The following is a 17264-nucleotide window of genomic DNA, read 5'->3' as shown; positions in this document are numbered from 1 at the left end:
AGCGACGCTCCTTTCTCGAGCTGGATGACTCGCAGGCTCCCGGCGGCCTCTTCCACCGCGCCAGCACCATGAAGACTACGAGCGAGCGCCTGCCTCCGACCACGAGCCGGACACTGTTGGCCGCCGACCAGTACCGTCTTCGGCTTGTTCGCCGCGGTCGTCGCCTGGCCGCATATCTGCTTCGGCGGTGTCATCTCCTCGTCACGGCCCTCACCGTATGCGTCCTGGTGATGGCGCCCGCTGTCGAGGGGTCCTGTCCATCGCGGGAGTTCATCTACCCATGCACCTGCACCGAGACCTTCATAGGGAACTACGTCATGTGCACCGTTGTGCGTGAAGAACAGCTGAGGCTGCCGTTCCAGTACCTTAGAGATTATAATCTGAGTCGGTTGTTCCTTAGTAACGTTACGTCGAGCCTGAATCCGGACGTGTTCACCGGACTCAAGGTCGGCACCTTTAAGGTGGCCGATTCTAGATTTAAGATGGAGGACACGCGTCAAATGGGAGGTTGGTCTTCGGTTTCGACAGAACGCTGGACGAGGATCCAGAACCTGGAGTTTATGCGCTGTTACGTGGACGCCGGTGCCAACTTCTTCGGTGCGCTGGACCAGCTGGAAACGTTATCGCTGCTGAACAGCACGGTGACCCGCTTCGGCCGCGAGTGGATTGGAGCGCTTGTGAATCTGACCCATTTGATGGTCGATGCTGTGAGTTTCCACAAACTCGATGACGACGCGCTCGCGGACTTGCCGAATCTGAGCACGCTGGTGTGGTCCGGCAACGGCGCCATCGTCCTGAAGCGCCAGTTCTTTCCCCTCCGAGCACGATGCCTGAAGAGCATCGATCTCAGGTGAGCAGGCATCGCACTTGCGGCGACGCGCGCTGCGTGCGACGGAGAAAAAGAAAATGATTCCGAACCCAAACCTGTGAAATATTCACAACTCACCAAAACTTTCTATTTCGGCCTGAACAAGTCGCAGGATTTTAAGCATATTCATAACGAGAGTTTACTGAAGCAGTACATCATTTATCGAAATTCCATTTATTTGTTGTTCCAAAAAAAAAAAGAAAGACTTTACGAAAGGAGAGGATAACTTGATTGCGAGAATGGCCTCGAGGTCACCCTGTGGCCGTAACGTATCTTCTCTCTGTGTAATTACTTTCTTGTTATTTAGTTGCAAGAATATGAGCTCGTAGCTTGCAGGCCTCGTGATACGTTCGTTACAGATAAGTAAGCAGCGGGCAAAAGTCTCCAGCGGATGCTGCACGCGCCAGCGCACTCTCAGAGCAAGAAGACCAGACGGATTTTCTCGCAAAATACTTTTGCAGAACAGTATTTAGTGGAACCGGAAGCACAGCGCTTAAAGAGACAATGCGCGAATGAAACGGCGCCTTGGACAAGCGGGGACAATATCGTCATTGGGTGGCCGTTGCGAAAACTGTCTGGCTGCCAAAGTGACATAGCGGGAAATGTAAGTACACAACTCAAGGAACGCGGGGTCTTGCTTCGATGATTTCTTGGGATGATGACGTTGCTCAAATTCTGTAGAAAGACCTGTAGGTCGGTGGCCGCATGTCGCAAATGCTTACTAGATGTACCGGTGACAACAGGTTACATAAAGGTGGCACCTGTTGTGGGAATGCGCAAAAGGTTTCTTGAACGGCATATCGTGACAGGTGGTTGACGGGCGGGAAAACGCTGTGTAACACTGCATTTCACTGACAAAACTGTCTATCTCAAGAGGCCAAGAATATTGTCGGGTGGGGAGGGGTGCACATATAAAGGCTAAAAGAGCGTAGCGCCAGAAGACGGAAAGAAAGACCTGCCGTCCATTGTTTCGTTGTTAATTGTGGCTTCACTGCCTTGCTAAGCACGTGGAGAAGGTCATGTGCCGTCGAGTGGGCACAGACACTCTCAAAGTTGTCTACAGCCTACGTTCTTTCGAAGTGTCGAGCTGTGTCCTGTTTACCTGAAAGTAGCTGAAAAATTGAAGATTAATACAGTTTTCGTTCTGGTTAAGCTTATTTCATTATTGGCATAAATTTAGCCTTCAGCAATCGTTGCCATAGTTTCTCCACATTGGCCACAAGTAAGCTGCCAGATAAGACTGGAGAATGCCTATTGTCAATTGACATGAAAAGATACCAGAAGTGTAGGTTACAGTCCTGGTGCTCAAGCATGGTGCGCCCCAAAATGTTTACAAGAGGCACAGACTTCCGAGCATTCCGTTGCTTGGCTGAAGGCCAATAAACCTGGGGTTTTATCTTGAAGATAAAGTTGAAGAGCCTGCGGACATGACGAACTTCCTAATTACCAACAAGAGGGACTATAGCACACATGGCGGAACGCATTATGGGGCACCAGTGTTGGTGCGTAGTTCTTCCGCTTTCGTCACGGATATTTCATTCGAGAAAGTGTGATAAGGCTCAAACGAAGCGGCTTATACCGGGTGCTGTTCCTGCCCGGTTCTGACACAGTGCACCATGCGATAACAGTTTTGCGCTGGCAGATTTCGGGGTGTCGGCGCCTCGCGCGGGGGGCTCTACCGCACGTACCACGATGCTGTCATTGACTCCATGCGTCGTGGATGAACCATGAGTACCGACGCGAGGCGCCTTAGGATACCTATGGATGCCTGAGATAACAAAATCCTTAGGGAAAACAATGCGATTCACGCGTGCTTAGACGTTCCTTTACTATGTACCAGACGCACACTGACACTTTATGTCGAATGGTGATTGAGCTTTTAAAGCAAAGCTTTCTTTGCCAACCTGCCCGCGGTTAGCGCGAGGCATGAGTTTTCGGTTTGTAGCTGAACATGCGCGCGAGGTCCAGGAGTGACAACGTACTGCCCGCGGGCGCATCTTCTGTGTAATCAACGAATAACTCACGTCTTAAAACGTGTGCATATTATGTATACGTATCTCTAAAGCAAAAGGACCTCATAATGGCTTAACGAATGATACGGAACGGCTTCTTCGATTTCTACAATTTACTCATTTTTGGGATACCCCTGTCTTGAGCCATTGGGCCCATGTAATTTGGTATCTGTCGCTGCAGGTACGTGCCTATTCTGGGCCAGTGCGGTGAAGTAAGGGGCATAGAAGCTTTCTATGCATGTGTTTCGTGGCTCTCTGTGAAACACTGCAGCTGTCATTTTTGACACGCAGTATACGTCGCCTTCGTCGCGGATGCATTGCTGCATCGACGTCTCGCCCTGCAGCACATCTGCCTGACTTGGTGTTTGCATGTCGGCATTGCTGTTAGACGGTGTAGCACATAAGCAAAAACAATGTGTGATAATACACGTCACATGTAGGATAAAAATAGCAAAACATTATGCGTCGTATCTTATTGTAGGCTGACTTTCACATGACAAATTACACGCAATGAATTACTTGTAATCAATTGCGCTTTTGCTAGTTTTGTTATTTGACAATTACTTAGTCTACTCGGTGCCGCTCACTGTATTTCAGTAACCAATCACATGTAACCAGTTCCTTTAGTGACGAGGCGAGCCGTAACAGGCGGTGCAGCTTAGAGAACCTGATTTTGGTGAAAACCATGGCAGAACACCCGAGATGGTGCCACGCAGCCGCAGTCTCGCGAATGCGCATGTTCTGGCAGGGCTCAGTATTGGTTTACGTTTCCTCATCTTAACGCTCCGCCAAATGTATGCCGACGAAACAAACCCGTGCCGGAATGTCTCGATAGCGAAGGCCATTTGGGACGTAAATGCGAGGCATTCAGATTCGGACAATGTTTTCTGCCTTTCATTGACGACCGTCTTCTCCGAGATGCCGCAACAAAGAAGCGCTGCGCTTCATAGATGCCGCGCAATCGCACTCTTATGCGCCAATCCCGCACATGCGCTAAAACGCCGCCCCAAGCGCGCACTTCGAGCGATCATGCCCACACTCTTCCTCCTAGAGCGAGTTTTAGTGTCGCTGCTTATGTATTCGCAACAAAAAACAAGGAACGATGACAGACAAACATTTTCAAAACCAATTGTTAGTGCAGATCAGTAAAATATGAACGGCCGCCGAGGACGCACTGAATGTACCTGACTAGGTCGTCCTGTTTACTCTATCTATGCAACGCTAACGTTCGAAGGAGAGTAACTTAAAAGTAATCGATTAAGTTTGCAAATATTTCATTACTTTCCAAGGAAAATAAATGGCTGCTGTAATCTATTACATATTTGAACGTACTGTTGTAGTTGTAACCGCTTACTTTTCTTTCTTGTCATGTGTACGAGTCTGATCGTAGGCATCTATTACCCGCTTCACAAAAGCTTCACTTGAAATGATTTCTAAATATGCGGTGGATATGCCTATTTTTGACGTTCCTGCTGCGCACTTTCGTTTGAAATAATCCTTGGCGGGTTTTTTTCCTTAAAGTATACTTCCTCTCTGGAATATTATTCCTCTGCCGGAAGGTAAGTCGGGTGTCATGAAGTGTAGTGTGTCTATGTGGCGGTACGGTGATGCAGGAGTTTCGAATTTCAAGTGTATTTCAGTTGATCAAAACATTACCACATTCATAGAATACGCAGGAGGAGTCTGTGAAGAGTCTTGCTGCCCCATGCCACCAACTTCTCGATAGATAGGTGTCCTTCTAAGCGCCTGGAACTCTCGCCCTAAGCAAGCAGCAGGCCGGGAGTACGCGTGTACCTATTTTGCCGGTATTGATACTCGGCGGCATCGCGCGTCTATACCTCACACAGCAGCGGCGGATCCCCGGCTATTTCACTAAAGCTGGGTTGCAAGACGCTGTCTGTCGTTTCGCTTCTTTTCTGTTGCCCTGATGGTAACAGGTTCATCTTCTTAGCTAAAAATCTCGGAAGGACCTCGAATCCGGAATCAGGATCCTTGATTTAACTTGAGGGAGGGGCGGCCATGTCACCCCGTGTCTATGGGGAATTTTCACCGAATCCAGGTTTGGGGTCAATTCTCCGCCTGCATAGTAGTGTCCAAATCCAGCACCCAGCGATCACTTCCTCGAAGTCACAGAGACAGATCTCGAAGGTCATGCTTTTGCGTGATGTATGCGCCGGAAGCAATTGCGGAGCGGGAACTTTTTATAGCTGCCATGTGTTGAACATCGCCTATATTTGCCAGGGGCCTCCGTCGTTGATGTGTGCAAGCAGCGTATTTCTCAATAGGTGTGCAGTTTGTAGTATCGCTCACAAGTTGCCAAAAAACCGTCAATTTCTCCAAAGAAAAATACCGCAGATCCAACGAGTTGAAATCTATATAAGCGAAGCATGCAATGCACAGACGCACGCACGCACACTATCGCGGGCTCACACAAATTATGCCGAGCACTTTGTTAAGCAGAGTTGCTCACTACTACACTCGGTTTCATACATGTGGTGCAACGCTATTGAGTCTAGAGATACATTTGCAGTGGCTGCATTCGAGTTAGAAATAGTTCGGTGTATTTTGACCAAATTTTGAGAAAATTATCTTTGTATAAGCTTCGTTCTGAATGAAAAAAAAAAAGAATTTGCCCTTAGAAACGAACAACCCATGTCGCACCAGCCTCACGTGCATGCTCGCGCGAGCAAACACCGCTGGCGCGCAGCGAAGCATAAGCGGAACGCGCGGAGGGATGGACTTCGCCGAGCGTACTTCGTGCGTAGCTTCCACAGTGTTGCATCTGACGTATGAAACGGAGTGTAGCGAGTACGACGGGCACCTTGAACGCACCATGGTTTCTGAGGCAGAACGAGCATACATACGTAGCGCAGTTCGATTCCACTATATCCCCAAGAAGCAATTACTTCCTCATCACCGTGCAGGCTAGGATGAGCGAAGGCGAGCTTTCTGGCCCTTCATTTTCTTTCCCCCGCACGACCGCCGTGGCCGCGTATGTATGCATGGATGGATGGGTGGATGGATGGATGCTATGAGCGTCCTCTTTGGAACGAGCCGTCAGGCTGCACCACAAAGCTCTTGTTATTATTTGGCTAATTTCTGCTGATCTTAAAAAAAAAACACGAAGCCTTCCCACCACCAACCTTTCTGAACCCTTACTGGGAATTTTGCTTTTGTACGCCTCCGTTGTTTGTCGCCTCTCTACATTTTTCCACCAAACTTCCAATCGCCCCATACTAAGCTCCATTGCGGACATGTTTACTCTCACGCTGAACCCGAGGCCTTGAGGAGGCCCGAGGGGCCTAAATCGACCGCTGAGCAGACGTCTTCCCATTCTCATGAAACATGCTCCGTCCTTTCCCCAGCTTTACTACAGCAAGCACATGCTTCTTCTTCATTTTTTATATCTCGCTTTATAAGTGCGTGTTCTAAGGCATCCTGATCTCGCTTCGAAAAGAGCTTGGCTTTAAGTTATAATAAATTTCGGTTATCATAAATGGTTTCTTTCCTGATTTCGTTTGTTTCCTCTTAAGTCGTCGCTCATTGCAGGTTTCTTTTCCACTGCCGCCATCCATGAGATTACCTCAGCCTCTCTTACTTTGCGTTTGACGTTCTCTGTTGCCGTGTTGCTGACCATAATGGTCGCACACTTGCTGGCAAGCTTCCTAGTTATTTTCCTTCACTGTGAATCAATGTTCTCAAATATCTGAATACTCTCCCAGCCCGTTCACTTTCTTCCATCTTAATCATTGGTTCTTCAAAATGAATTTTACTCTGAGCTTCCCTTACTTCAAAACTTGTCCGGCCCATTACACCCCGGACAGCTTCTTTTGTGGACTTCCCGTCAGTGCCCACTGCGAGGCGTCCCAATGAACTTTGGTTGCGATCGTGTCCTGATTGTGCTCCTGACTTCACGCAAACAACCGCATTTCCAAATGTAAGTCCTCGAACCATTACACATTTCCACATATGACAGAGCACCGCATACATACTGTATCCTCATAGCGGTCTGTGTTTTAATATGGCGGCATTTCTCTTACCTTTTACTGATATTGTTTTTCATGTGTTTCCATATACCTATTCCCTTAGTTTATCCGTATACCAAGGTATTTCTATTTTTTCACCCGAGGTATTTCCTGGCCCTGTATTGATACTGTATGATCACTGTTTTCATTGAATACCGTAACACCTGATTTTTTAAAGCTAAATTTCAGACCAAATTTATCGCTTTCCTGCTTACAGAGATTCGCCAGACGTTGCATATCACTTTGCTGGTTAGCTAGCAAAACAATGTCATCCGCATAAAACAAACCTAGAAGCTGCTGGTGTACTACTGTACCAGCCTGTTTGTACGAGATAGTAAACCCGATATTGCTTCGCTCTAGCGCCCTCTCCATCCTCACCAGGGGCGTAGCCGGGGGGGGGGGCTTATGCGGCTTCAGCCCCCCCCCCCCCGAAGTTGTTTCGTGTTGTCCATGCACCGTCGAACAAAGCAACCCCCGGCGCCGGAAATCATTCTGGATTTTGTCTAGAATGACTTTTTCACGCTCGAAAAGACATTTCGCCGCGAACATTGCGAACTCGGGCTGGATTTCGCGGCAGCGCTCATGCACCGAAAGTCACATAACGCAATCAGCCCCATCCGAGCAAGAAGTTTCAAGGGCGTTTTGATGGCGAACGGGCTCGCGGCGGCATCTTGCGGAGGCCGCGGAATCTACGGAGCGCATGGATTTCAATTTCGAAACTTTATGGGCATAAAGTTCTAAAACTTTTCATGCGAAACGGGCATTCACATTTTCGAAGTTGTGCTTCAGCTATTCAATTGCAGAAGTTTGTGGGTTTAATGTTGTTATAAACATTTGACGCCAAAGGTGGATTGACCTTTCTAAAGTCTTACATCGAAACATACAACGAGACAAGCCAAATCAACACACTATCAGACAAGTTGACAAAACACGCAGCGAGATCCGATGAGCCGAAGCATTGTGGTTCATTTGTGCCATCATGTCGCATAAAAAAATAAAATTTTTTTTCCACCTACGCCAAAGCATCTATGTCAAGACACTAAAGCCAGCCAGGGTAACTACGTTCTTATTTATTTTTTTCTACTTTGACTTTTATTCGTGAGGACACATTGAGCCTCTTCACTTTTTTTTCTAATTCTCTCTACCCTACCCGCGGGGTGCCAGGGCCAGCCAGAGCGCATGCGTTTTTCTCGTGTTGCCCCGACCACCGCGCGGCGCACTTCGGTGCGCGTTTGGTTTTCTCTGGCCGAGTGGATTTTCGCCTGGCAGATTTTTGGGCGCCTTCTGGCTAGCAGTCGAGAGAAAGAAACAATGGTCGCCCGCCATCACCACGCGATGGATTGCACTGCGTTCGCTTGAACGCAACGTCTCCGGAAAGTCTTGTCTCGCCGGTGTAGGATACTGAGCACTATGCGTCGGTGGACCAAGCGTCTCACGTTTTCTTCTATATTCATTCGGTAGCCACATTAGGTGCTCAAAGTAGGCATTGGATTGTGGCCAACATACTCTCCTTTGCGTTTTTTTTTTCATTTCGGTGCCCCCGCCTAACATAGGAAAAAGAAAATACATTGTTGCGACGCAGCGAATTGTCGCATGGTGATAGTTTGTTACTTCTCCTTTTGCGAAAAGTAATCGGCCACGACACGCTTCACTTGGCGGATACCATTATTATATTATTGCGATAGCAACTATATGGGGGGGGGCACTCCAGACTCATTTCTGCTGCCGCCGTCGCCCTCATGTTTCGTATCAAGTCCAAGGGCGATAACGTCGTGACCGCGTGCCGCATGCTGTATGTGCGAGTGAAAGCGTAGGGAATGGTTGAGCCGACGATGGTGGCTCAGTCTTGTGTGCGCATGCAAAAAAGCGGGGAGCAAGCGCGCCGCCTTTCGTCGCGTGCGATACATAGGGTGGAGTGGATGGAATTGGGGCGCGAGCTAGGATTCTGTGAATCTGTGATTGCGCAACATGTTTATTTGCCTTGTTTGACGCATTATATACATTGACTTTTTCTTGGATACGTAGATGTATTGGAGATTTATACGTATATTTCATTATCTTGTTGCGAGGTTTTGTGTATACGTGCAGTGAACTTTCTTTCCGGTGACCCTTTTTTGCCCTTTATCAATCATTTGTATATTCCATTGTATCTTCGCATTTCTAATAAACGAGGGCGAGTCAACTGAAAGTGATCCTACCCACCGCGCGCAATAATGGTTCGGTTCATTATCTGTAAGGCATGCGCGTAGCACACAGACATTTCTCATTTACAAAAGTGACACGCAGGTGTGAGGGTAAATGTTCTTTAATGCGCTCATACACTGGGTTGAACAAGGTTGCGTAACGTCATGGACGCTCCAGAAGTTGAGCAGCGTGGTGCCGTGAGGTTTTTGACAGCTGAAGGTGTTTCCCAAAAAGAAATTAGTCACCGTATGGCTGCCGTGCACATTGAACATTGTATTTCATTGGCCACTGTGAAGCGTTAGCACAAACGGTTCAAAGGAGGATGTGAAAGTTGCAAAGACGATCCCAGACGGGGCCAAAGCCACCCCTAACAAAATTGCAAAGGTTGATGAGCTGATGACACAAGAACGGACGATAAGCATCGATGAACTGGCAGAGCGTGTGAACATAAGTCACTGTTCGGTTCACCGTCACCGTTCACGCGATAATTCATAAACATCTCGGTTATTGGCTCTTGTGTGCGCAATGGATGCCCAAGATTTTGAACCACCGCCAGAAGAAGGGTCTGCGCTGCCTTGAGTCATCTGACCCGGTATCACATTGAGGGTGACGACTTCTCTGCAATTGTGATCGGGGAATGAACCATGGTGCCACTATATATTACAAGCCTGAAACACAACGGCAAAGCTTACAGTGGAAACATTCGAATTCACCACCCCCAAAGAAAGCAAAGGCCGTCATTTCCGCCGGAAAGATGTTGTTGACTTCTTTTTTTCGATCGTCAGGGGCCATTACTGATAGAATTTGCTAAACCCGGAGAGACTATGAATCGTTTCCGATATTTTGAAACGCCGGATCGGCTGCATGTCACAATCAAGAACAAACGACGTGGAAAATGGACAAATGGGGTCATCTTGTTCCACGACCTGGCGATGGTGTTGGGGCGCTGAGCACGAGGTCGCGGAATCGAATCCCAGCCACGGCGGCCGCATTTCGATGGGGGCGAAAGGCGAAACGACCCATGTACTTAGATTTAGGTGCACGTTAAAGAAACTCAGGTGGTCGAAATTTCCGGAGTCCTCCACTACCGCGTGCCTCATGATCAGAAAGTGGTTTTGGCCCGTAAAACCCCTTAATTTAATTTTTAATTGTTCATCGAAAATGCCCGTCCCCACGTCGCTGATGTGGTTAGTACAAACCTGGCAAAGTGCAAGTGGGAAACGCTGCAACATCCCCCATACAGCTGAGACATGTCGCCTTGCGACTTCCACATTTTGGGACAAATGAAAAAAAAAAAACAGCTCAAGGGAAACAGATTCGTGTCGGACGATGATGTGAAAGAGTCAGTTGCATATCTTTTGAAGCAGCAACCCAAGGAGTTCAATGAGACGGGAATCACCCGACTCGTTAGCCAATGGGACAAATGTCGAAATGATCATGAAATAATGTGCCCCGTTCATCGTATATTCGCATTAGCTCACTTTCATTTGACTCGCCCTCGTATATTTTGCAGAACGGCTTTATATACGTGCTCTCTGTTGGGACAATAATTTCGGTGCAGTTACGATACAGAACCGGTGTCAGCTGCTCCTGCGTAATACATTGCAATAAATGACACCGTCATGCATTTGTTGAAAAACATAAACAAGGTTCCTTAATGACAAAGTTTCATTAACATATTTGTCCTCAACTTGTCCATTTCATGGCCTTTACATTTTTCATATCTGCGGCATGCACTGCTTTGCTGGTTTCGAACTGATATAGGTCTAACGATTGTGAGATATTTTCTTTACTTATTAAATAGACAAAAACATGGAAGCATTGATATCATGCAGTTACGTTGGGCACAATTTTTGGCACATACGAGTATATCTTTTTACGAAAAAATACATATAATACTTGTTTTCGCAGTGCGTAGCGTTCAAGAAATCGTTTGCAGCATCTTTGACAATGGCGATGCAGTTATTACTTATGTATTTGATCCCTCGACAAATTGTTTAAGAGGAAGGGTTAGCTCGGGCCCAACTCCGACGCGGCCTATTCAAATACATGTAAAACGCAGAAACTCTTTTCTGAGATAACCCCTGGATCGCGTTTAATAAAATTTGTTGCACTTGAGAGAGGAAGTTAAATTATAGTATGTGTTGGAAGCGGAATTTCGATTTAGGGCCTGAATTTTGTTTAAAATATTTCGGAAAATTCGAAAGTGCGAAAAAAATAGAAGCACGACGTTTACAAACTAATAGCTTTGCATCACGAACAGATATCGCGGTTCTTCAAACGCAATTATTAAAGAGTCAAAACGGACCAATTTGGTATGTCCATTTGTACCTTATGTGAATTGGTTACGTGGTGTACAAGGGTTCCTGCAAAAGCCGTATTTTCATAATACTAGATGTTTAGGTTCATTTGTAACATATCAATTTTCTCCGCTGTAGATGTACTATTAGATGTGATTCACAGAATTGTGACATTAGTTTTCATTGTTGAGTTAGAGTTTTAAACGTGATAGTTTCGTATTCTGAAAATTTCCGATTTCTTGCCAATTTTTAATAAAGAATTGACCTACTAAATGAAACATTTGAGACCAGAAGTGAGTATATCTTATGTTTTCCTTTTAAATGCTACAAACCTCGTCAAATTTGGTGCAGTGGTTGCCGAGAAAAACGAATTCACCTTCTACGTGTATTTAGATAGGAGCACCCGAGCTAAAGCTTCCTCTTGAGGATCAGGCCGAGTTGCAAATTGAGCCCCCCCCGAACGAAATTTCTGGCTACGCCACTGATCCTCACCGTGTACATCATAAACAGCATTGGGGATAAAGGGCACCGCTGCCTCAGTCCCTTGTTAATATCAGCTTTATTCGCGCTCCTCATCCCTTCCCATTCAACGCAAACGGTATTTTCTGGGTAACGCTCTCTCAAAAGGTGTAGACAATCGTCGCCTATGCATTCCCCTTTCAGAATATGCCGCAAAATGTTGCAGTCTACGTCGTCATACGCCCCTGTAATGTCTAAAAGGGCCACATAGAACGGTTTCCTTTCTACTCTTGATATATAAATACACTGAGTATGAACAAATAAGTTGTCATCCCGACCTCTACCGGTTCTGAACCCATTCTTAAGTTCTCAGAATGTGCCTTTATGCTCTCCCATGCTTGCACCTATAATTTAACCACTTGCATTGCTAACCTGTATATTACCGATGTAATGGTCAACGGTCTATACGAGTCAATTCTATCTTTCTCTCCCTTATCTTTATCAATTGAATTCATTCTACTTTGTCGCCAACAGTCTGGTATTCGACTATCTTTTAAAGTTTTTTTTTTTTTTCTGCTGCTTTCAACGGAGCTTCCTTACTTTTTGCCCTAGTTTATTAATCAGCCTAACGAGAACCCCGTCTAGCCCTGTAGCTGTGCGCTGAGGAATTTTAGGCTTTCTCTTCGGCGCTCACTTCCCCGGATACTTAAGCGCACTGAATAGTTTTGTTCAGGGGGTTTAGGGATGAACGTTACAAATGGCGTCCCATTTGGAACGAGGTGGTGGGTTGCGCCACGAAGCTCTTGTTATTTTATTGGCGCTCGTCTCCGGATAAGTAGTGTTCCTGTAAGCATATACAGGAACACTCCGGATACGCGGAGGTGAGCGCCATCTGGTGGTGCTGCAAGGAACCCAGCGTCGCGCATGTCGCGCTTCCTCGGCTATGATTGGTTGGCCTATTCTACAAGGGCACAGCCAGTCTACAACACCTACGGTCACAAAATCCGGTGAGGTTTTAAAAGTCCTGAAGAGTTGGTTATGAGGCATGTCACTTTGGAAGACTTTGTGTGATCGTTGCGTTAAATGAATTAACTTTGCATATTTCTTAATATGACCGCCACTAAGGGTTTTTGCGTTATCGCTTACATTATTCTGGAAAGAAGTATTGTTTTGTGAGCTTTTCTGGCTTAGGCTTGCTCAAAGGGACAATCAGGAAACTATTTCGCCCTTCTTAAAATGCGCCTAGGGAAGGTACACGTCATAACAATTGATGCATCGCTCGCGTTCTCTGTGAGCTAGGGATAGGGATGAGCCTTAAATATATGGCGTAAACGTATATAGTGAGGTTAGCAGCGCTTACATGAACTCGATAAATTCGGACAGAGTCGGCTGTTCAGGCCCAAATTTGGTCGTCCGACTAATGTACATGCTGGCGGGTTGGGCTGAATGAGCGTCGAGGCAAGATCTGTGAAACTGCCTGCAGAAGGCTGGCTAATTGGCCCAACAAACTTGTAAACGCGGTCGAGACGACTGCGTCAGCTCCAACACTTGTGACTACATACGCGCCGACTTCACTTAAAGGAAGTTCCCAGAAACTTAGCTCAATAAATCTTGTTTTAGGCTAGTATTAAGAATGCCTACGAAAAAGATATTAAGCAACGCGGACGAAGGCGAAAAGGAAGATATATTGATGAGTGAGCAGTACGCCAATTTCTTTGTTTGGTAGCGAAATGAGGTTCTGGCGTGTTGTGTTGAAGCCACACAGTCATTTTGTACATATTTAAACGTTTCTTAAGCAAAACTTTCTTTGCCCTACCACCCCATGGTTTCGCTTGGGTAGGTCGGTGGTCTGTCGGTCACTGGTCGGGTCTCCGCAGGGTAAGATTCAATATTACTCTTGAAGATACCAGTTAAGCGCTTCTGGCGGCAGGATTCGAACCTGGATCCGTAAGCGTAGTAGACGTAGCATTTGTGCGACAAATTTACTGGATATTGACACCTGTACTTGTTTATCTTTATCGGGGACCATGTTTCACCTCCTAACAAATATTATCGCACAGCGCAGGACGCGCCTGCATGTATCGGGAGTTTCTCGAAAGTAATCGATGATTCTATCCACTGTCTGTTGTCACCGAACCTTAAGTAATGTGATTTCATCGCGCGACGCGAATGGCGTAGAACTTTCTTGAAGACACGCGGGTCTCAGCGATTACTCTGGAACCTTCGACGACTGATGTATAAAGGCCGACGCGCTGGACCCGCTGAGCAGATTTTTGACGATCACCGACCGTGTTCGCCGCTATCGGCGTTCTTTGAGTGTATCCTGTTTTTGAGGGCACAGGTTCGCCCCAAAAAAAGCTAATTTCGTCATTGCCAGTTTTGCTGCTTTCTTTAGCGTCACCACTACGTGACCATATCCTGCAAGTTGATGGCCTGGCTCTAGGCCGCGCCGGGGTCAGCAAAGAGGCCCTCGGTAGCTTAACGGGCTTGCTGGATGGCCCGTATTTTACGCCAGAATCTTTGTGTTACTTAGTATTTATCGCAATATGTATAAAAACCATATGCGATAGATGTTACAGGCGCGTATACTTCTGTCGCGCCAAGATCAACTGGCTCTTTGCGGTCGTCCCCACACATAAGCGAGACCCATACAAACGGACACACGGGAGGTGTCCCACATGATATATGCGAGCATACAGGGTTTCACTTTGCTACGGGAATACTGGATGCGGGGTCGTTTTCGGTAGGGCGGTTCTGGCTTTGTGCGAACACCCGTGTGTGCCGGCCGCGTGGTATGTCACGGCCGAGTACGACCTGCTCGCGACTGAATGAAGGCGTAAGCGGACACTGTGCGCGTACGCACGGCCTGCCAAAGATTGCGAACGTGCACCGTGGCCGTAAAGTGAGGAGCCAGGGGCTGCGATAAAGAGCGCGCCGCTTCCGCCCGGGCCGCTCGCGTAGGCAACCCTTCGATACGACGGTGTCCCCACGGTGACACGCCTCGAAAGTGCGCGCCACTGGGGGACGTTCGGCACGGCCGAGCTGGAAGCGCAGTGAGCATGTTGGCAGCATCACTGCATTTCCTTAAAGGGACAAGTGGTGCGCATACAACGCACTCGAGAAAAAAGACGCCTCACCGCAGTTTCAAAGCGAGAAAAAGTCGTTACACATTAAAGCAAGTTTGACGAGCTAGCTCGTTACGGCAGCCACTTGATGTGGAAGGGCATTCCAGTCTCTAGAAGCTCAGCAAGGAAATGGTAATGATAAATAAATAATAAAGAACGAAAATGACGCTAAAAATTTTTCGTGTCCGAGCGGGGTTTTGCTATTGAAAGAGGATGACCAAAGCGTTACGATCCGTGTGATGGAGGGACGTTACATGGTGGGTGATTAAGCGTCGAACAGAATAACCTGTGAAAGAGGGTCGTGATGCGGCGGCGACAAAGTGACGCCATTTGACTCTCTTATATGTTTGTAAGGGTGCTTCATATATTCCATAGGTAACACTAAGGGTCAGATCGTTGCTGGGTTTCCTTTTTGGAGCCCCTTTAGCGTGCACCCAATGCACGATACGAGAGCGCGTCGTTGCCCCCCCGGGATGCGGCGCGACTGAACCCGTGGTGGCATCGAGCTCAGCAGCGCGACGCCACGGCTACCCGGCGCGTTCTTACATTGATTCGTATTCAACGCTAATTAGAAATTATTCCATTAGGAAGATTTCACCCTGCAGTCCAACCACGCTATGTATGGAAGAAACCAAATGATGCAAATATTTGCAAGTGCCCTTAAAACATCCATAGAGACTGCTGAATTTCAAATCTCTTCTTAGCAAAGCAAACATTTCCCTTAAATAGATTCAACGTAGCTTTTATGGCTCAGAATGAACAAATGCTGACCATTTTGCGCCGAGTAGATCGAGATCTGGCGGTGCGCGACGCTGCTTGAAACTCGTCCGAGTTGGCGCTTCAAAACTCGCCGAAACCCCACCGTGCCTAAACCGCTTAAGTTGTGGAAGAAAGAAATAAAGCAAATTATCGGAGAGCGTAAGCCGGGGTCAAGGGATCATCGAGAAGCCAAAAAGTTGGCATTACACGAAGGAGAAGTGATTATTCGATGAAATTATTATTCTTAGATATGGAAACTAATAAAGGGAAAATGAGACATACACCCAATCGTAGCAAATGCTGCAAAGGAAACCCATACGGGTTCCTCGAAAGAAAAGCCTCGAAGCTGAAGAAAAATTCGTCCTGGTCCGGGACTTGAACCCGGGACCATCTCCTTTTCGGCGCAGCCTCTACCATCTGAGCTAACCAGGTTTTTTTTTTTCTTTATTTCCAGCTTGGCTACAAGCTTCAAAAGAGTTTGTGATCATAAATCACACTCGTTTTATATGTGTCAAAGTATCAAGCATTGACACCACAGCTTCATCACAGTCATTCGTCTTGTACGTCACGTACCTTCACAACCATTTCCACAAAATATTCATACACAGATCGGCCTTTAACATCACAATGTATATATGCCAACAGACTACGCCAGACTGTGTGCATCCCAAGTAACATCCATCTGTTCAAAATCGCGTTCAGGTGGTAAAAAACGAATGCCATGTGGATTGAGGGGTAAGTCTATCTTTAACGTTCTCTGTAATATATCCCAAAAGAATATGGCATTATTACAATCAAAGAAAACATGTTCGATCGTTTCACCTTTGTTGCACAGAAAGCATCTGCTTCCCCTTGGCACATAAATTCCTCTTTCCTCTAACCACGTTTTAACAGGCAAGGTTCCCGTGTGAAGCTTGAAGAAGAATGTTTTAACGTTTGCCGGTATCCACATATTTTTAACCCTTTTAAGTACGTCTTGCCCAGGCCCTTCTTGAAACATTAACCAGGAAACATGAACAGGGAACACAGTTTCAATTAGATCCTTCATAAGACGCTTTCTTTTTACATTGGAGAGGTACTCAAGAGAAAATCAAGAGAAATCAAAAGAAAATGACGTTGCCCTATTTGCTGCAGATAGGGAGAGTGTTAGTGCTATATTAAGAATTACTGAAAGTTTTTGCGAGAGAGAGAGAGAGAATAAAGAGGAAAGGCCGGGAGGTTAACCAGATATGAGTCTCCGGTTTGCTAGCCTACACTGGGGATGGGGGATAGGGGTTAGAAAGATGACAGAGAGGAAAACAGAAAAGCAGTAGTGAAATCAATAAGCAAAAGTGTATTGGTCTCTGGCATGGCCATTGGAATACCATGCCCGGTGTTTCTGAAAATATCCGGTGGCTCACGACACCTAGCACTTACCTGGGGGTGCCTTTGGATGGGTATCTTGAGAACGAGTCACTCTGGCTCGAAAAAACGGATGAAATGCGTGCGATGGCCGAAGCATGCGGTGGCCGCGAATTGTCGATTTTTGCTCG

General features: G+C 46.8%; 1 protein-coding gene across 1 annotated transcript in view; it reads left to right on the top strand.

The window, feature by feature from the left end:
- Positions 1-53: 53 nt before the first annotated feature.
- The window catches only part of LOC126519732 (CD180 antigen-like), a 331658-nt gene continuing 314447 nt past the window's right edge, over positions 54-17264 (top strand). The window contains exon 1 of the mRNA XM_072285000.1: positions 54-850. Coding sequence (XP_072141101.1) covers positions 69-850 — 782 coding nt within the window. The 5' untranslated portion in view covers positions 54-68. The remainder of the gene's footprint in view (positions 851-17264) is intronic.

Source organism: Dermacentor andersoni, chromosome 10 (genome assembly GCF_023375885.2).
Source record: "Dermacentor andersoni chromosome 10, qqDerAnde1_hic_scaffold, whole genome shotgun sequence".
Taxonomy (NCBI): Eukaryota; Metazoa; Arthropoda; class Arachnida; order Ixodida; family Ixodidae; genus Dermacentor; species Dermacentor andersoni.
The sequence above is the reverse complement of the archived record's forward strand: the minus strand, read 5'-3'. Positions and strand labels throughout refer to the sequence as shown.